A 20836-nucleotide genomic window follows, 5' to 3' on the forward strand; every position below is an offset into this window, starting at 1 on the left:
GCACATGCATGCCCACATACACATGAACACAGACACACAGACATCAGGCAAACAAAGAACCTTTGAGAGTCATTAAAAACAAGACCCCTGTACAGTCAATATTTTCACAGAACACTGCACTCCTCAACCACACTCCCTTTAATTTAAGATTTTCAAGTTTCTCTTTCATTTTTCTTCTGTCTTTGAAGCGCCACCAGAACAAAAGAAACAGACTCAACTGAAGAAATTTATTTGCTTTTCCCCTAAGTACATAGATGACATAATTATAGACAAGTTTGATGCGCAGGAAAACCCTCCTGTCCGCCTTTCTTCTTCTAAATGGATCATCACAATAATTTGTTTGTACAAATTTTAAAACAATACACAGCTTTCTTGGGCTGAAGCAATTGCAAGACCATATTGGTATTGGTATATTACAGCTACTTACAAGGTTTAAGAACAGCAATGGAGAAAAATAAGTTATTTAAATATTGATTTCATATACAGAAAGTGCAATGTTGTTAGTTGTCATATAACTTGCTCGACAGTTTGTTTTTCTTTTCTATCAATTTAAAAATCAAGATAACTTGGACACAAGACAGTTAGACTTTTCTGGAACCTCACTCAGCCCGCACACAGCAGCGATTTGGGAATCGACCTCAGCTCCGCTGCACCTGTGGAACACACTAGGCTGTGTCGGGGAAACACTTCTCACAGAGGAATCATTTCCAATTTCATCCACACCTGGGGTCAGGACAGAGAAAAGGGCCCCCAACTATGCAAGGCCATGAAAAGCTATTTGCTCTTATCATCTGGGAATGTAAATCGAAGTTTGGGCAGCTGCTTTCTCTGCGGACAGCTGAGACGCACAAATCACACACATTCTGGGTAGCTACCTGAGCCGAAATGCCTTTCCAGCTTTCTTTTGTGCTTTCCAAAGACAACAAGTTTCACCGTCACTCAAAATTCTGTACCAAATGCAACTGATCAAAACTGGATATTGCTAAAGCCTGCCACCTGTCCACTCACAGCCCTAGGGATAGCCCCAGGCCACCTCAGGGCCACACACCAACATTCAGGCTTTATTCAAACCAAATGAACTGTTAAAAGCAAAGAAAAAACAAACACTACAGATATATTGGAAGGGAGAGAGAGAAAGAGAGAGAGAGAGAGAGAGAGAGAGAGAGAGAGACACCACCTCAGCCCCTTCAGACATTCACACTAAATTCATGGTCCCTGAATTTGTTTTCCATGCAAAGGCAATGATTTCCAGAGTGATAAAAATATTGTTTGGCTTTCTCAAGACCTCTGGTGCTAGTTTGACTGAAAAGAAAAAACCCTACACTGAGAATGGGCTAAACCTTGGAAGTTCACGTGAGATTTCTCCTTCTCCCTTGGTACCGCTAACATGACTTTTTCTTGTCTCTTTACTCAGCTAAAATCGTGAGCAGAATCTCTTACGACGTCAGGCCAGGGTTACTTCAAAAGCATGAGACGCCTGTTTCTGAACACCAGTCCCACACCAGCACGTGAAACAACCCAGATGCTGTAGCTGGCTGAGAACCCTGCATCCCCACCCATGAGGGAGGCTTGGCCACCACCCAGGGGGCCAAGCATGAGGTCTTTCTTTAAGAGTCCAATAGGAATCCGGGGGCTTTGCCTTTTTAGTCCAACTTGTCTCGACTTCTTCCCACGGCATCTTACAGAAGGTGAGTGAGACTGAGGGAACATAGTGTTATTTTAAATGCATATCGAAGTGTGAAAAATAAAATAAAATAAAAAAGACATCACCTGAGAATGTCCCTTTCCTCAGAGCCAGGGCTTCAGCCATATGAAGCCCATGGTCGGGCTGGTTTTGTTATTAAGAAAACCACTTGCCCTCCTCTCCTGAGGGAAATCGTGTTCTAATGATCTAGTGACATATCAGAGGACTTTTGATCCAGGCTGTGTTCAAAGCGCCTCTGTGAAAACTTGAGCCTTCACATGATGCTTGAGAGAAAAACACTGCATGGCAAACCGATGGCACCAGGCATCTGTCTAAGTCTGCCGATTACTAGGAAACCAGACATCAGACAAGAAGAGGAGAGATTACACTGAATCACAGCTGGAAGAACAGTTGAAAAGATGCAGAGTTGAACACACAGCCAATGTGGCTTGTCTGGCTCCATGATGAACCTTTGAGTTAAAATAATTATCTAAGTAACAAATGAGAGATAAAAAACAATTGTAGAACTGGCCAAAAAGGAAAAAAAAAGTAAAACAACAAACCAACAAACTGCATGTAACTACTTCCCTTTTTAGAAAAAAAAAATCTTTCTGAGATACGCAACACGACAATGACTTTCTGCCGAGGTCATCCACTAGCTGAGACCGGGTTTTGGAATGGGCGTGGTCAGGATTCCGTGTAAATGCTGCGGCACCGTGGCCACCACTGCATCGTGGCCACCACTGCATCGTGGCCACCACGACGGGCACTCACTAAAGAGCGTGGGATGAAGGGCCGTTCCACACGTGCTCACGTGAACATACGTGCCCCTCTGTGAGTACAGATGGACTTGTACTGAAATTGTGGTTAGTTTAAAAGCTAAAAGCCAACGTGAAATGTGGGCCTGGTAGTCACCCCTATAAAATAAACCAGGTTAGAACGAGACTGTTAAAAAAAAAAAGGCTATTTTTGCTGAAAACACCCCCAATACGTTAGATGGCAGTCTAAGCTGAAGATCTGGAACTAGGGTTAAGGGTTGCGGACACTAGATAGATAACTGATTAAAAGTTTATATTAAGGCAAACAAAAGCTAATTGCTAGAAAGCAATTAAAATGTCTCTTGTTTATCTACAGGAGAGCAGGGCTGTCCCGCTCCTGGTGTAGTCCTCCGCTCTCACTTCTGAACGGAGGAGTCTGGGCAATAGTGGACAGTAAGTTCAGAGTCTGTTGCTTTGGCCTAGCTCGCTCAGCCCATCGGGCTCCGGCATCCAGCGGGGTGACCGACAGGTGGCCAAGGGCACCATCAGACACGAGCGGGCTGCCTTGCCCTCTTCTAGCCCCTCTGCCAGCACAAAGACAGACTGGATACACCGTGTTCGCAATTAAGTTGGCATCTTGGCTCTTCTGTGTCTGAAAACAAAACTAAGTGCTTGTCTTGCCTTTGGGGATGGAAGAGAACCACACCGATTTCCTTGGCATGGAGGGGTACTTTTTCCTCGGTTCTGGTACCAATCCTGGTCTGGGAGCCCCACGTGGGGTCTTTCCTTCTGGATCAGGTCAACCCCAGCAGATTTAGAGGGATTGTATCAGCTTTGCAAGCACAGTGGAAGGCTGGCTCTTGTCCAAGGAGGGCCATGGTAGGCTTGGCTACATGGCCTCAGGGCTTGGTGGCAGTTTGAAGAGTCTGGCTGCGGATATGAGCTTCCTTATGTGTCTCTCCTCTGTGATGCCGGCCTCCTGAAGGCAAGTGGGGGACAGGGAAGGCACTTGGCTCAGCATGCTGAACCCTGCGTCAGAAAGGGTGCTGGTGTACATGGGCAGGCCAATGGAAATGAGCCAATCCGACAGAGAGGCAACACATCCAGGAGAGAGGGGCTTTCTGCAGATTTCCGTCAGCCCGCCACTTGGGATCTGGGTAAATAAGGAAAGTCATGTCATGAAGATTGCACAGGTACCATGAGAGGGTTACTTTCTGTTGGCTAAGAGGGATGGGACTAAGCTATGCCATGGCTAAGAGATGTCAAACATCAAGAACTCTGCTCAAAAATGAGAAAGACTTTCAAGGATTATTCTAGAAGATTCCAGAAGGAATCTGGGATTAGATTAAATCCCAGTTATGTGCGTAAGGCTCCAAGCTGCAGGCATTTACATATGTCCCGCTATTTCTGTCTCCACGAAATCCCTTAACGAAGGAGAACTGCAGAGACAAACAGGTGTGGCCGTGTTGAAAACGGTGCTCAGTGGGTAGGGTTTTGTAAAGGGTCACCTCTCCTGTATTTGACCCTATAGTAACAACCAGAAAACGAAATATCTAAATGTACACGGTTAGTCAACAGTTTAAAATCTAATAATATCCAGAGTTGACTAGGGCAGAGAAACGGTTGTTAAAACCTGATTGGTAGGTACAGAGAAGGCTGTCTCTCGGAAGCAGATATGCAGGGTGTCAAAGCCCACACAATGTGTGTAATTGTGCGTGTACTCATGTTCACGAAGGTGCACAATGTGTGTGTAGAGGTCAGAGGTCAACCTTCCACGTCCTTACTCAGGAGCCGTCCATCTTTTATTTTGAAGCAGGGCTTCCGGCTTTCATTTGGAATGGGCTGACTCAGCCAGACTGGGTGCTCAGTGAGCTCCGGGGATCCACTGTCTCTGCCTCCCGAGCGGCACTTAAGTATGGGCCATGACCTATGATGTTATAGAGGTAAGATCTGGGTCCCATGCTTGTGTGTTTTGCTCGCTGGGCCATCTCTCCAGCCCTGATTTTGTACAATCTTGAAGAAGTGAACTCTCATAAAAGTATAGAAATCTTCAGATATTATTGAGAATTCCACAGATATATTAAAAAAAAAAACAAGCTGCTTTTCACTATATCATTTAAAATAAAACACTTGGAGAAAAAGCCCTAAACATTTATTGATACATAATTGGCTAAACCATAGAATATTCACTTAATAAAAACCATGGAATCTTGGTCGTAAGAAAAATATTTTACTAAAACAGATTCGTGATCTCATAAGTAAAAACAGCGAGGCTTAAAACTGTGCATTTCTTCTTTCACATGTGCACAGAAATGACCCGTTGAAAATTGACAAGTGGAAGTTTTATATCCTTGGGACATACAGCGTTGGTGTTTGGAGAAATGCAGAATATCGAAGCCAAACTTCCTAACACATATTCACTCTGTCCCACTCCACAGAGCTTTCTCTCATAGACTAAGAATAAAGTCTGCTCAGTGCCTTCCGAGTATATAACACACCGATGTCAACTGCAATTCCCCTGGGGTGCACAGAGATTCCTTGAACTTATTCGTCTTATTTAACTAAAATGGTCTTAGCCTGAGCATCCTACCATGATGCCTGCAATCCCAGTGTTCAAAAAGCTGAGGCAGGAGGTTCACAAATTGAAAGCTAACCTGAACTACACAATGAGGCCATTCCTAAACAAACAAAAGTCGGCGGTGTGGCTCAGGGGCAGAGGCCTTTTCTACCACGTATAAACCCCTTCAAAAAACGAAATCAAAATCTAAGCAGACCATGTTATTTTCTTCCCAGGGCTCTAGCAAGCCCTTGTGCTGCTAACACTTGCCAGCCAGGGGCTTGTAACTACATGTACTACAGAATGCTATGGGTTCCTCCCCAAAATGTGGGCTGCTCACCGCCATACGATGCTGCTTCCGAAGTAGCTTCACCCGGATCTGGTCCATATTGGTGGCAACGTCCCTCTCAGGCTGATCTAAGTCTTCGGCATATCTCTGCACCAGAGCTTCAGGGATCCCACAGCGGCCATGCTGCCAGGGGAAAGAGGAGTGGGGTATGAATGGTGGTACAGACATTTCCCCCACCTAAGATCCAACAAACGTGAAGGCTTTGCTCTCAGAAAATAACACCAAGGGTTACTTCAAAAGGAGCACGTCCCGTTTATTACTGGGACAGACACTTGACAAGGAGCAAGCGTATATCTTCATCTTCCAGACACCAATAAGCTCTAAATATTTCAAAACAGGACTAAGACAACACAATCCTCTATTTTCCGATGCCTGAAACTCACTTTTACAAAACTCAGTGCCTTAGTGTGGCTGAGCATGGTCCCTAATCTGTGGAAAGCCAAGCCATCACTCCACAGATCCTATTTGCCCTTCATCTGAGAAGACGCCACTGTCACACCCGGGCACATTTACTGCACAAGTCTCCCCATTTCCCCTTCAGAGCTACACAGCCATCAGTATCAAAGGGGACAGGGGCTGTTCTTGGGAGGCACTGATGATCATAAGAATTTAACGACAGCGACTCTTGGGAACACGTTATGACAGAAGATGCATTTCCCGAAGAAAAGCACAGCCTCTTCTATTATCACCGATTTGTCTTCAAAGTCGCTTTGGTGTCGGTACGTTTTTCTCTTTTCAAACAGAACCGTGTTTCATCGCAGATGTGAATGGTTTGGGTGCATTAGGGTTTTCACATCATGCCTCCCAGCTCCTTGGCGTGTAATTGCTGTCACACGCCAGAACAGGACACTAAACTGGAAGGCTCGACAGTTTGCTAGGTATGCTCCCAGCAACTGTATTTGCTTACAGCAATCTGACAGGGAAGAGATAACACGGGTTATTTGAAAACCCCGGTTGAACTACACAGGAAGGAACACACACTGCCTGCGGGCTATGTACCCTAAATTCAGGTCTCTCTTGCTATTACACCATCCCATTAGGGAACCAGTTCTGGTACTAACTGTGCTCCCTGATAAGCGCAGCTGCCAAAAACTAAAACCAAGCAAGGGGGAAAGGAAACCATGAAGCTGCATTTGTACTGAATCCCGGGGTAAAGGGTACATTTCCCGCTCACAGAGGCCATAGGTAGAATGCACCATGCTGTCTCCACAGCACTTGTGGTTGCGGCCTTTCCCTTCCCTGGCTCTCATTTGAGAAAAACAACAGTCAGAGGCCCTGAGGCCCAAGCCTTGGATACCTTATCAGAGTAGGGCTCCTCGGTGAGATCAATGCCCTCAGCTTGCAGCTTGTTCTCGGTGAGCATCTCCAGGTCCACGCCCCGGACGCAGGAAACCTTCCTGCTCAGCGCTGGGCCCAGCTTCACACCATGCTCTTGCAGGCTGGTGCTCTCGGGCAGCTCTGCCAGCCACGGCGGAGGTCTCGCACAGGTTGGGCTGCCCGGCTCAGTTCCCGAGGGAGGCCTGGGCTCCCGGGGAGAGGGGCAGTCACAGGGGCTGACAGGACTGGCAGGGCTGGCCTTCTTCAGCGGCAGGGTGGGCGCCTCCAGGCTGGGGACCAGGTGCAAGCCATTGGCCAGGCGCTCTCGATTCTTCTTGGCAGGCACAGGTGGGGGCTGCGATGGATGTCTGGGCTGTGTCCTGGTCTCAGGGGCGCTCTGTTCCCCATCTACCCCTTCTTTGGTGCCCAGGGGGTGGTGGTCATGTCCTTTTCTGTGACCCTCAAGAGACGTCCTTATTAAGCCAGGTTTAACTGGAGGCTGAGCCTCTAAATTTCTGGGAACACACTGAGGAGGAGATACGCCAAGATTAGAGGTCACTGTGGGGCCATCCAGTTTCTTAGCCATCATTTTTGGGGGCTCAGAAAATCCCTTGCTTTGGGTCAGAAGCATCCCGTCTTCCGCAGTAGGATCTCTGCCTCGGGGCTGAGCCTCGGAGGAACAGGCAGACGTCTTTTGTGGCACTTCCGGTACGTTCTGAGGACAGGCTTCCTGCACCTTGGTAGGTACATCGTTGCCGGCATCAGCGTCACCCTGAAGGTCATCCAGGGAATGGGATCGGGGCCAACTTTCCACGGACTGAGGACCCTCCAGGGTTTCACAGCTGCGACAGATGGAGACAGGGAGGCTCCTTCGGTTTTTATTCGAACCAGTCCCACAGGGCACATCTCCGCACTGGGCAGTGTCCGGGGCTAGACCTCGGCCCAACCTGCCTTCCTCTCCCTGCTGGCGCACCTCCACTGATTTTGTTAACGGCAATGTCGGGTAATTGCCTGGCTGGCTCCTGTTGAAAGACTTCAAGTTGGACTCTGTGGACGACTTGGTAGACAGCACGCTGGGTTTTTGAGTTTTGCCTTGAGAGAAAGAGATATTTTTCAACCACGTTTTAAAGTCACTGACATGAAGGTACAAACATGGGCTGGTAGGGGACATAATTCTTGCATCAACAAAACTTTCACTTAGGACACTGAAAAATGTAGGGTGGTTAGGGACCCACTTTTATTTTTATAAAGAATTCTGGTCTCATTAAAGTACTTATATTGGTGGAAACGAATTGGTTATGTGGATAAAATGCTGCGCCAAGCAGAAGCAGCCGAGGGTTAATGTCTGTTCCAAGCTGCATTCAGTATAGAAGGTTGATTGGCTATGCACGCCCTACTCAGAAACCAAGCCGTAAGATCTGTTTGGCGGCTTGACTTTCTGAACTGATTTCTTAGCGTGGGTTCTACGAGTGGTCCCCACAATGGGTGATTAAAACAAAACAGCACGTAAGTCATCCTTTCCTTGCTGCTACTCTACTTGAATACATTTACACAAGAACGACGAGGAGGCAGCTTTGATACTGACTGGTAAACAAGCTGCAGGGAGTGTTTTCCAGAGACCATCTACAAAATACTTACTCGGACACTTCTAGTGCAGCAACTGATTAAAGCGAATCGCTAGACTGTTAGCTGAACATCAGGCAGACGTAACCCAGCAATCTGATAGCTTCTGATTTATATTTACAGCGGCAGCTACTGTGTGACACGCTTTACTGGGAACATGCTGTGATCACGTAGGTATGTGTGTAGCATAGGTAAGCTCATGCTCATTGACCATGTAGGTATGGGGTAGGGACAGGCAAGCGCATGATCACTGACTATGTAAGCATGTATATAGCACAGGCAAGCTTATGATCACTGACTATTTAGGCATGTGTTTAAGCCCAGGCAACTCATACACACACACACACCTATGGCGCTTTGTCTCTTCTTTTGATAATGACATATATTGTGTCCCTGATCTGATAAACCTGAGAATACTCCAGGTAACAAAACATCTGAGCCACGTGATTAAGTTACTCTACAAAAGGATGAAAACATCACAACTCTTTGTCAGGCTTGGAAGGTACAAAAAAATGGCTGTGTCTAATCACTGAAAAGCTAGCATATTATTAATATAGCTAAGAGGTTCCCCCCACCAACCTATCAATAAACATCCTGAATTCAGTATTTTAATTTTGAACTCTTAAGTCCCCCCTTTGAGCATTATCACCCTTTCAATGTGATCCGCAAAGAGCAGCAGGGAGAAATCAGGCTGTGGACCCACACGATAGGGAGAGCAAGAAAACGGGTTGGACGGTGCCCACGCAATAAGGGAAGAAGCTGCTTCAGGGCAAACAGAAGGCTATCTTTGATAAAAAGTCTCTCTGTAAGGCAGTAGAGATGAAGGAAATGGAACAGAAAGAAAGGCCCGGGGCTCTAGCAGTACAAGCGATTTGGCCTTCATCAGCAGGGAGAAAAAGAGCCTTCATTCATGATTTCACAGCTTTCTAAGCTTCCTCAAACCTCAAACTGATAATATGAAGAGTTTCATGCCAAGCATAACTACAGCCCCTAAGTCTGGCCGATGAGAACAGCTCTCTCCTCAACTGGACTTTTTATTAACGAGGCCATCCTTTTTGAAAAGACCCCAATCAGCATATGAAATATTTTACATCCTGCAAAGCAGAGAGGCCTTGTCAAATGGCATGCGTCCTCTATGAAGAAGTTCATATTGCAAACCCTTCCTGGATCTCTCCACTATTCAACGGCAATGTACTAGCCCCTTCTTCGGAGGTCACTATTCTGTTGCTACATGGAGATATGGCCTACGGTTATGACTCAATGTATTGGCTACCATCCCGTTTCTCATTAACAGAAGAATCGCCACAGCTAAATGGAAAAGAAATGCTTCAGAGAGCAGACTATATGAAAGCTTAAAAGTCAGCTGAAATAGAAAACTCTTAACACTCATGGAGCACAAGCTTTGGAAATATGTTTTCCTCTCATTACCTCCCAACCTACACCATGTATGTATCAATGCCAAGTTCACATTCTTCATATAGAAAAGAGCCCTGACTTCCCCTGAAATCTAAGCATGGCTCACCAGGGGATTTCATCAAGTTCACCAAGAAGTTTTCCTAAGTTCTTCTGGGCACTAAACCCTTTGGCAGTGCTATCTTCCTTTCCGGACTTACCAGGCCAGCACTGCTGGGGTTAATTTACCAGACTGCTTCAGGGACAGAAAGTTACTAACAGAAAAGAAAAATGCCTCCCAAACCTACCCGAAGATTTGCTGTTTGCTAAAAATGACAGTGTGCCGGGCTCCTGGGTGGGTTTGCGTTGCACTGACCAGGGCTATCTAAATGTGAAGCATCAGAGGACCTGCTTATCTTCCAAAATGACAGAACATTCTGGGTGGCAGAGCTTAAGGGTACATTGCTAGGTTCCCATGATGCTTATCAGAATCGACATCAGTGTGAGGTGGGTGAGATGCCCAGGGTGCCAATGCAGAGGTGGGGTTACTTTACGAGTATGGTTGGTAACTGGAGTAAGCTCCTCATGAGAATTTGAACCCAGCTTTTATTTGCCTTATCTTAGAACTGGTTTGGGTACTCCTCAAAATAACTCTCCCATGCTATTTGTTTTTAAGCATGATATACATAAAGAAACACATTTTTATGTCTGCCATCCAACAGACACACGTGAAGTAAAGACTACAGTAATGTTACTAATGATTCTAACCTGACCATATGGAACGTGTTGATTTCTACCGCGTCCTACAAAACCATTATCCATGGGTCACTAAACTGACTTCACAAGTAACTAACAAACTGCAACCTATAGCTTAAGATGGCTTGCTTCAGCACATGTGAAAAAATAGCCTAACCTGTTAGTACCAGATGAGAATTCCAATAGCTGGTATATGCTATGGAACCCGGGTATGCTCTTCTATCGTCTTCAAGTGTCCAACAGAGCTTAGGACATGACAGCAGTATGACCTCTTTACTACTGCTTCTAATCTTACAATAACAGGAATTCAGGGCATACCACAGGAAGCCACAGTCCCCTGCCATGACATTTACCCTCTCTGCCTTATTCCGCTTAAGACCTTGGTTCAGTATGGAGGAGGCTTTAGGAGTTTTATATCGTCTGCTTCCCAACAGTTAGGAGAGAGAAGCCACAAATAAGACACGTGGCCCTTTTAGTCATCCTCTCTAGGGGCAATTGCTTCCGGAATCGGGCTATGCAGCTACGACATACAGAACACGTCTGCCAGGGTACCCTTGATGGATGGTCAACTGGTTAAATTGTTTTCCTTATGGGCCTAATCATTCCCAGCACTGAGATGCTGGTAGTTACTATGTGAAGAAAAGGGCACAAGAGACACACAATTTAGGTTTTATGGCCGCAGGTATTTTAGGCAGAATTTATAAACTTCACGCAGCAGCCAGGAGGAATGAGCACAGATGCTAACTGAAGAGCGGTGGGGGACGAGGCCCGAAATGGAAAGATGACCCGTGGCTTCATTGCCAGACAAGAATCGAAGCTTTGGAGAGAATATTCTTACACATTTGAAGCTGGGAATTGCTGAAGCTTGTTCTAGAAGTTAGCGCAAACATTACCATTTTCCAAGTGCTCACTGCTTTCATAGCATCCGGAGTCTCGTGGGGAACATCCGCTCAGGCCTTGGCTGTCCACCAGCAGTTTCTCCTGTGACCCAGACTGGTCACTGTTACCTGGGGATGAAGTACACAGAGGGGTGTCACCAGGAGCCCCAAAGTCAGTCAGATTTTCGTCCTTTGCTACTGACACCTGTGCTTAGTCTAACTAAAGTGAAAATGAGCTAATGAAATCAGAACACTTCTCTTTCAAGGAGCATATCCACCATGTGAGGATAAAGTTGGCGTCAGAGAGCCCAGGGTTGAAATATGCCGAGAACCCCCAAGCTATCCAAACAGTGGCAAACTGAAGCCATGGGACAGAGGAGAATGCAGAGTGCGGTGCTGGCAAGGAGGAGGGCACAGCCAAGTGATGAGGCTTTCAGCAGGAGCAGTGTGAGTGAGCGCGGCTTGTGCGAGGGGGACAGGGTCAAGCGATTCCAGGCACCTGGCCGGCTTGCCCTTCAGCTCATTTATATTATAGGCTCTTCAAACTCGGGAGCTTATATAAAATATTGCTCTATTAGCATCGGAGAATATTGTTAGCCTGTGGTAACGATATGAGCCTGTTGTATTGCCTCGGTCAGAGGAAGGCTGGTGAGAGAGGAACAGATCTTTTGTCTTCTGGAGTGTTGAAAGTCTCTGTTCTTTTGACAGTTCTCCCTTGCCCTTGGGTAAGCATTTTCTATTCCCCACACCCAGACTGAGAAAGGTGTTCAGACCCTTGGACTGGCAGATGGAACAGTCCCAGCTTGGGCAACCCATCCATAAAGAAGCATCATTTTTTTGTCAATCAGACCTCAGTCAAGGCTGGGGAAAACCAGGAGGCAAGTTAACCATGCTGTTTCAGGGAATCTCCCTGGAGTAAAGCATGCGGGGAAACGATGTGAGCATTCAACTCCCAGGCAGCATGGCTGTGTTTTCTAGAGAGGGAGCCCAGGGAGCCCAGGCCGCTGAGGCTTCTCTACACACAGAGCGTCTTTGGATAATTATGTGGAGAAAGAACTTGGTCACAGAAAACGAAAACCAAGAGAATATTTTCTACACAAATAGCTAGTCTCAAAGACAAATGGCTTTAATTTATTTTTTCTTTCCCTTTGCCGCTCACCTGCCCACACCAACCACATACACACACACAAAGAAAAAAGGAAGAAATCAATAAGGCAGAACTATGATGCCTTTTCCCAGATCATCAGAATGAATGTGGGAGGAGGCTGAGGGCTATGACGTCAGGCCCGTGCTGGCGGGTTCCCAGTTCCCTTTACACTGCCTGCCTGTCTTCCTTAGAGGGAAAGTGAATGATGCCACAGAGTCTGTCAGAAAAACTTCTCAAAGTATACTCCAAAAGAGTGCTAATTACCAAACGATTAGTGAGAGATTAACAAATTAGAAGCCCATGAGCGAGCAAATACCGTCCCTCCTTCCGCAAACAACCTCACACTGGAACATTCTACAGCAATGCTCTCATCCTGTGGAAGAGCCTGCGGATTTGGACCGGCCTTTGTTCTTGTCTAGCATGCTATTTAGGAAAATGATACTCACAAATGAAAGCTTTGGGATGTCTTTTGCTACCCAGAAAGAGGGATCACTCATGTGTTCCCTGTGCCGACAGTTTGGTGTAGCAGACAGAGCAGCAACACAGGCTGCAGAGTGCCTACTAGGGCATAGAAAAGAAAACACGGGACTCCTGCCGAGGTTGTGAAGTGCATCCTGGGAACCCGCCTTACCAGGCATTATTAAATCCTGTCCTTACAGAAAAGGAAAGACTTTCTCTCATGCCTGAGAACCATGGCACAGTTCACAGTCACGTGGGACACATACGACACGGGACTAGAGCACCATTTTCACAAGAAGAAAGAAAGGTCTTCTGCGTCTAGACCCTTCTGCTACGCTTGCTAGCATCAATGGCAACAGAGAAAAGACTCAAGGTACAGAGGAAGAAGCCAGTTGTCAGTCAAACAAGATCAGAAGGGCTGGAGTCCCATTTGGGCACAAGCTGAATGGACTCAGAATGCTGGGTCTAAAGCTCTCCCCTGCCAAGCCACTCACGCGTGAGCATGCACATGGGCGGGATTTGCAAAGACACTGAGTTGCCCAAACATCAAAAGCAATGGCACATAAACACACACACCGTTTTCTAGAGAGCAGTTTCCTTGGAAACGGGGGGAGATGGGGTTCTTGGGAAGCCCCTTCAAAGGGTTTAGAGTATTTTCTATATGGCGGACTGATCACCGCCCCTGAATTTGCGAAGTGCTCCTGCACACATTTGTTCAACTTTTCTCTGTGCCTCCCGCATGCTTCAAATAATCTTTAATTAAAAGTCTTATATATAAAAAAAAAAAGATCACCTCCCTTCTTTTAGTCAGGGTCTCTCTCCCTATAGCCTTTCAGTAATCCTGCCATACTTGTGTCAACGGTCAATTCCCTGGGAAACAGTTAGTGGAGACTACAGCTATGAGCCACCGTGGCCATAGCCACCGTGGCCAGCTTCGAAGGACTGTTTCTATTGAGCGGAATACCTAACATTGGTTAAGATGGCAAATGATATGTTATACGTCTTCTATTGCAATATTTTTTAAAGGTAAACCATTTAAGGGCTCTTTTCATTTAGAGGACGTAGAAGAGCTGGTAATCTCCAAATGGAGGCCGACTGCAGGCCCCCTTCCCTCGTCTCCTGGGAGGACACCAGCTCGGTCTGGCTTCCAAGCCATGCTAGAGATGTATTAGTTTCAGTGGAAGCGAGCTAGATCACTTCAGGATATTCCCACATTTCTCTGGGAACCTTACTAGTGCTCTCCATCTCGACAAACCCAACTTGGCAGAACAGTACTGGGCTTCTCCAAGTGACTGAGGGACCTGGAGGGAGGTTTTCTTCATTACAATGACTTTAACTGCATTGGATGGGATGTCTTACATCACTAGGCCACATCTGGATATGACTTCTCAACACTGATTAGAACCACCGAGCCCCAAAGCCTTTGCTTCAGGATCAATAAAAGGAGATACTATTTTAGGTATCAGAGAAATTACAAACAATGGAAACGCATAGACCCAAAATGGGATTTATGAAGAAACAAGGAGTCCGTGTGAGCCTCCAAGTTAGCATCACGGCGGATAACGATATCCTATAAAACAATTCTGGTACAAATCTTACTTAGGCTATGAGCCTGGGACAATGGGTCTGAGCCAATGTGTTTATGTCAAACTCGGCTCAGATCCCTGCCGATGTGCAGGATTTAGCTTTGCTCTTCTGACATCTAAATGAAACAGGAAATGTAACGGATGATGTATATAAGCCAGCTGTCCTCCATGGTTGGGGAAGAGTAAATGGCAGATAATTCGGAGCAGATGTGGTCCAGGGGAACAGATGGTTCAACTCTAATTCATATTGATAGAGCAGGTCAGCCACACCAGTCACTAGGCAGGCTGTTTACACACAACCTGGCTGGAGACCCAGGGTATCTCTAAAGGGTCAGATGCTACAGAGACCAGGTCACGAAACGCCACAGCAGGTCATACCCACCCCGCCCCATACCACCCGAAGCCTGGACCTGAAGGATGCCTGTTTACCTCATGTATTAATTTCTTCTCCTGAGGCTGTGATAAAGGCTCCATCAAAGCAGCTGAAGAGTTTATTAAGGGTGTGGGGGAAAGTCCATCCTGGTGGGCAAACTGTGGCTGTGGGCGCTTGAGCAGTTGGCCACATGGCAGTCACAGTCAGCAGACGGAGATGAACGTGAGTACACGGTCACACTCTCCTCTATTTAGTCCAGGACCTCAGCCCACACAAGGGCAACACCCACAGCCAAGGTGTGTCCTTCCACCTCAGTGGCCCTCATCCACCCACTCCTTCACAGGTGTGCTCCACGGCTAATTTATTCTAGAGAAGTCCTCACAGATGTGTCCAAAGGCTGGGCTCCTACGTGATCTCGATGTCAAGCTGACATCAGCTAAGGTTCAGAATTCTATTGACAGTGATAGCATTCCTTCCTGTTTCTGGTTAATTTAAAGGGTGAATTTACTGACACAGTTGCTTCCTTTTCTCCTGGGTCTTATGCATCCAGAAAATACAAATGTTCCTCAGTTTATAACCGTATGCTCGGATAGTATAAGCTAGCATGCACACAATAGCCCGAATCCAGCGAACGTCCCAGTCAACAAGCTGGGACAGAGTGGAGAGTAAGCGGCTGTCAATCATCTCAGGCTGACCAGGGACTCCAGCTCAGCACTGAAAGCTTGCAGACAGCCTATTCCTTGCCTAGAAAAAGAACGGGACTCAAAATTCCGAGTATAGTTTCTAGCAACTGTTAATTGCTTTCCTGGCATCAGAAAAGCAAGAAAATTTTAAGCTGGGGACCATTTATAATCATTTATAATACGTAACTCTTCCCCATCATCAACCATGGTTTAGGCCTGTCTTTCAGTGATAGAAATCCATTAGCTACTGGTACCCAGGAAGCACGGAAAGAAAATGCACTTGAATTCAAGAACTGGAAAGGATATTTCCTCCATGATGAATCAGTTTTAGAGGTTCTTTTTTTTTTTTTGTCAGACTGAAGAATAAAGAACATAAGTCCGGCTTAGCAGAGAACAGCAATGGAGGCAATGAAAACCGTGAATGCCCTGAACTCTGTTCACAGGGCATGAAAATAAGCTCTCGTATTTAGTTTGGGAATTCCTGCCCCACAGACTCACTTCAGAGGATATTTCCTTCTTTAACGGAAACTAATAAGCCTATTCAATAGGAAAAAAACTCATGCTTCAGAAAATGGTTAACTCTTAGATGGGCAAAGAGACGCCTAGGTCATCAGCCATTTTGTTGTTGTTTTGGCTTGTTTTTGTTTACCCAGGGATTTTGATTGACCTGCTGAAGAGGGCACATTCCATCAAGAACAAGGTAGAGCCTACTGGTTCCTCAGAGAGCCCCTGGGGCAGCATGCCTTTTACCCCACACTGACAGGCATGTCTGGTCTGTGAACTGTCTTGTCATAATAGGAAATTAACCTTGGCTCTGGAAAGAACGAGACCAGCTGAGTAACTCCAGGAACTCTAAGCACATGATTCGAGGCCCATTGGTGACAATAATAATCATGATGATATCCATCTAGCAGTGTGTGTGTCTGTGTGTGTGTGTGTGTGTGTGTGTGTCTGTGTCTGTGTCTGTGTCTGAACTTACTGTCATATTCCTGTAACAGCTCCACCGCCGTCAAGAGCACTGCTCTGTGTTCTGGGTCCCTGATATTTAATTCATCTAAGTCTTCTTCCTCCAGGAGCTTGAAGGTGTCCAGGTCTTCATAGCCATTGAACAAGAAAGTGGGCATGTGTTCCTATGAAGTAGAACAAGGAGATCAAAGGGAGTCCACGGCCTAGCAGTATGATGCATGTCCAAAAACTAGCCTGAGACCCCCTCGGACTTCTTCCCATAACAGCTTTTATGCTAACCAAGGGACGAGTATCATTTGTAATACATGTGGTGGCTCACAGTCTTCCAGGGTAGTAGGCAGATAGGGGTGTAGTGCTCACTCACTGATGGCTTGAGACGATACCGGCTGCACGCTGTGGTGGTGGATCCCACTTACTGACACTGCCACCGTGCCCCAGACAGGAACTAATTCCTTTATCACCACATGGCCCATGGTAGAAAAACTACTTTTACATTTGGAGGGCTTATTAAAATTCAACTTAGCAAAACCTCTGAATTTCTCCAGAGCAAAATGTGTTATAAGTTGAAAACCAGAACCTACTACTGTAGGAATAATCTTCTAGAAGGCACTGGGAGGTACAGCAAGGGAGAGGTAAGAAGGCGGGTGGTCTCACAGTCCCGTGGAGGTGGCTGTGAGCAGGATACTGATACCGAGCTTATGCTGTGCTATCGCCTTCCTAGAGGTCAAGGGCAACATCAGGCTGCGGCTAACTAGTCCTGTCAAGTACTGGTGGTATTAGTGAGTCACACTCGCAACATGACATAGGTCACCTGCCCAGTTTAGGACTAGGACACGGTATGACACGTGTAATTAGTGACTGACTTTGAGGTTGATCCGATCCAGGAGATCCTCCACAGACTTCGGCTGGGGTGGTCTTCCCTTCCTCTTCCTCCTGGCAGGCCGCTTGGGCTTCTCCTCTTCCTCGTTCAGCACATCCACGTAGATGAACTTGAACGTGCCGACTTTGTTGTTCAAGAGCCCCATCCAGGTGCCCATGGGTGGCTTGCTGATTATATCAATGATGTCTCCTTTCTGCAGCCCAGGGAACAGAGATTTTCCGTTAGCCACATTGCTAAGCAGGAGCAATGACATAATCCAGAGAGCAGGGGAAATGCTACAAAATTAGGATTCGAATATTTGAATAGTCAGCTTCCTGCTTAAATTTTGTGTGTGTTTATATGCAGGAATCATGCAGATGTGTTGGTGTGCTGTATGCTTATGTGCATGTGGGGACCAGAGGTAAATGTCCAGTCGTTTTCTATATGGCATTCTCTCTTATTTTTGAGACAGGGATTCTCACTGAATCTAGATTCCATCAATTGGCTGGCTGACCAATAAGCTCCGGGGATTAGTCCACCTGTCTCGACACCCACAGAACTTGGTTTATAGGTTGCACCACCGTACCCAGCTTTTACACAGGTACCGGGGATTTGAACTTGGGTCCTCGTGCTTTGGGTAACAAGCATGTTACTGACTAAGTCATCACTCCAGCCCCACAGGTCACCGTCCTAAATGACCGAGACAGGATATGATCGGGAGCTTGGCAGAGGGCAGATAGAACACTCTAACTGTGTTTGATGCCATGCTGATCCCAGGTTACAACCTTCCCTGCCTCCTGGTCTTCAGGGTCAGGTGGGCCTTGGGTGTCACAAATGTTCTCAGATTGCCTACCTTGACTCCTGGAATAGCATCCTAGTCCTGGGGAAAGAGCTTGCCACCAGTCACAAGAGGGTGTCCCCTAACTTGTGGCCACATCCTATTCTAGGTTCCCTGTAAGCATCTTTGTTATACAAATACAGGGCAGCTATTCCCTTCAGATAAAGGAAACATAGAAGAAGGACCATGGAAGTTCTAGAAGGAATCTGGGGTCAAAAGACAGCTCCAGGGAGAAAGTGGTGGTAACAGAGGGTTAATGTACATCTTCCGCATCCTTGACCACTGTCTGCTTCTATTTTATTCTCGTTATAAAGGAGACCAGTGGGGTCAAGGTGGCCATGACTAAAACCATGGGCTAGTCTGGATGATAAGTCTGTACGCATCCAATAGCAGGGAGGACAGAAACCCTTCCCAAGAGACAAGAGAGCTTGGGTTAGTTGTCCAAGACCAGGGAAAAGCCTACCTTGAGCTTCAGAGAGTCTGTGTCATAAGGACTGGGGGTGAAGTCAGTGTGCACTCGGGCACGGCCACAGAAGGGACCCCGGTAGGGTGGCTCTTCGTCATCACCATCTTCCGACTTGACGCTTTCCCTGTTGCTGGTGGAGGAATCGGTGGTACTCACGGTCTGACCACCTGCATTGGGAGAACAGGATGTACAGGGGTAAGCACAGCCTTCCCACATAAGGAAGAGGAAAGGTACGGCTAGCACTGTGTATTGGAAGAGGCTCAGGAAGGGAAGCTATGAGCCATAGCAGTACGACAGGATCACCACTGGGCCATGCATGACTCTGACTGAAATCCTAACTTGTTCCTTAGGTGACACGGGGCTCCCAACATCTTATCCTCATGATAGGAATCCTTGGGCCATTGACTCAGCAGAGAACGAAGCTGCAATGCCAGGCCCTGGCACTTAGCACTTAGTGCCCCCAGTGTAGATTCACCATTTCTCCCATGTATTACAGGGAGGAAACAAAACTAGCAGTAGAGTAACTTGCCTGAGAGAGAGAACATAAAGTTCTGGATTTACACGCTACCTCCTCCTGCTCACTGTTCAGCCAACACCAGCCATCGCTGGTCCTGGGAAAGTTTACTTATATCTGCTATCAATATTTAGAATTCCTTCCCTTGCTCAGATCCCTGTATTTTGTGGTCATCTCCATGCATGCTGACCATTGGCTTATTCTCTGGAAGATCAGAGATGCATTTTCTATCTTCGCCAATCAAAAAGCAAACATCCCCTTTCACCAGAGCCGGACAAATACACAATAGGACCCAAAGGATGGGTACTTGGACTCGTGCAGCTTCAACTTGCCTTAGCTTGAGGCCCAAATGAACGTCTGTCTGTAACTCCGAAAGGAAATCATGAAACATTGCAAACGATACTTACTCATTGAGCTCTGGCCGCTCAGAGAACTCCGAAGGCTTTCTACAGAGCCCCCGGCTTTGAGCTTGGGCTTGTCCGCGTGTTCAGAATCAGGCTTTACTGAGGCAGGAGAGCCGGGCATTCCCTCAAGTCCTGAGTTCTGAAACAGTTTCAACAGAATTGAGTTTCCCGAGTAGACAGTAGAATTTCATAATTCTAGGCAGTTTGGTCTTCACCTTTATCAGTGAAATGGATGCTGATGCCTACACTTGGTCCTATCTACAATATTCTCCCGAAAGCCTACATTCTTGCTTATATTTACATTTGTAGACAGCAGTATTGCTTACTGAGTACTCCAAAGTTGTTTTTCAAGTTCAAACAGATTTTCTTAAAATTTCTGTGGAAAACCCCATCTACCATATATGAAAACAGCTTAGGGGCTCAGGATACTCAGGAACAAGCTAGGCCTCAAATGTAGATCAAGTTCAATCTACTCTTTTTTTCTTCCTTCCTTTCTTTCTTTCTTTCTTTCTTTTTTTTTGATTTTTCGAGATAGGGTTTCTTCGTAGTTTTTGGTTCCTGTCCTGGAACTAGCTCTTGTAGACCAGGCTGGCCTCGAACTCACAGAGATCCACCTGCCTCTGCCTCCCGAGCGCTGGGATTAAAGGCGTGTGCCACCGCTGCCCGGCTTGTCAGAGAGTTTCTAATATCCATACTTCACAAGGAAGAGAAAAATCTTTCCTCACCACCATTAGTTATGGTTATTCATGGTGGTGTCTCTGTCTCACAACACCTTTAGGATTTCCCCTTCTGTCCCCACCCTGTGCTCCCCAACCTTGACATCCCTACTCCCAAACACTTCTCAAGACCCCATCACTCACTCTTCTTCCTCATCAGCCCCCTGAAGCCTCTGCTCCTTCTGCTGTTGTCGGCAAATGAGGATGCCTGTGGCAGCCACTGCGGTGGCAATGATGGCGGCGATGATGCCTCCGATGATGCCGCCTGTGGCCCCTGCACCTGCTGTGCTGGGTGACTCTGTTGGGACAAAGAAAACACGGGGCTTACTAAGAGGACCTCATAGCTGCTGTTCCCAGCTTCATTCCTCAGATACCAATCTTTCTAAATAGCTGTTTTGAGACAGGGTCTCACTATGTAGCCCAGGCCAAATGCAGGCCAAATGCATGCCTCTGCCTTCTGGCCTTGTTTCCTTTGGCTGTACAGGAAACTAAACCCAGGGCCTCAAGCATG

At 46.7% G+C, this 20836-nt stretch overlaps 1 protein-coding gene across 4 annotated transcripts in view; it reads right to left on the reverse strand.

Moving 5' to 3' along the window:
- Positions 1–212: 212 nt before the first annotated feature.
- Sash1 (SAM and SH3 domain containing 1) overlaps positions 213–20836 on the reverse strand; it is a 175069-nt gene continuing 154445 nt past the window's right edge. For all 4 annotated transcript variants that reach the window (XM_026777782.1, XM_005370645.2, XM_026777783.1 and 1 more), the window contains 8 exons: positions 19613–19748; positions 18689–18858; positions 17392–17601; positions 16542–16692; positions 11330–11443; positions 6646–7757; positions 5340–5471; positions 213–3595 (listed from right to left, as the gene is read on the reverse strand). In XM_026777782.1, the coding sequence (XP_026633583.1) occupies positions 3332–3595; positions 5340–5471; positions 6646–7757; positions 11330–11443; positions 16542–16692; positions 17392–17601; positions 18689–18858; positions 19613–19748 (2289 nt within the window). In that variant the 3' untranslated portion in view covers positions 213–3331. The remainder of the gene's footprint in view (positions 3596–5339; positions 5472–6645; positions 7758–11329; positions 11444–16541; positions 16693–17391; positions 17602–18688; positions 18859–19612; positions 19749–20836) is intronic.

The sequence above is a fragment of the Microtus ochrogaster genome, unplaced genomic scaffold, assembly GCF_000317375.1.
Source record: "Microtus ochrogaster isolate Prairie Vole_2 unplaced genomic scaffold, MicOch1.0 UNK82, whole genome shotgun sequence".
Taxonomy (NCBI): Eukaryota; Metazoa; Chordata; class Mammalia; order Rodentia; family Cricetidae; genus Microtus; species Microtus ochrogaster.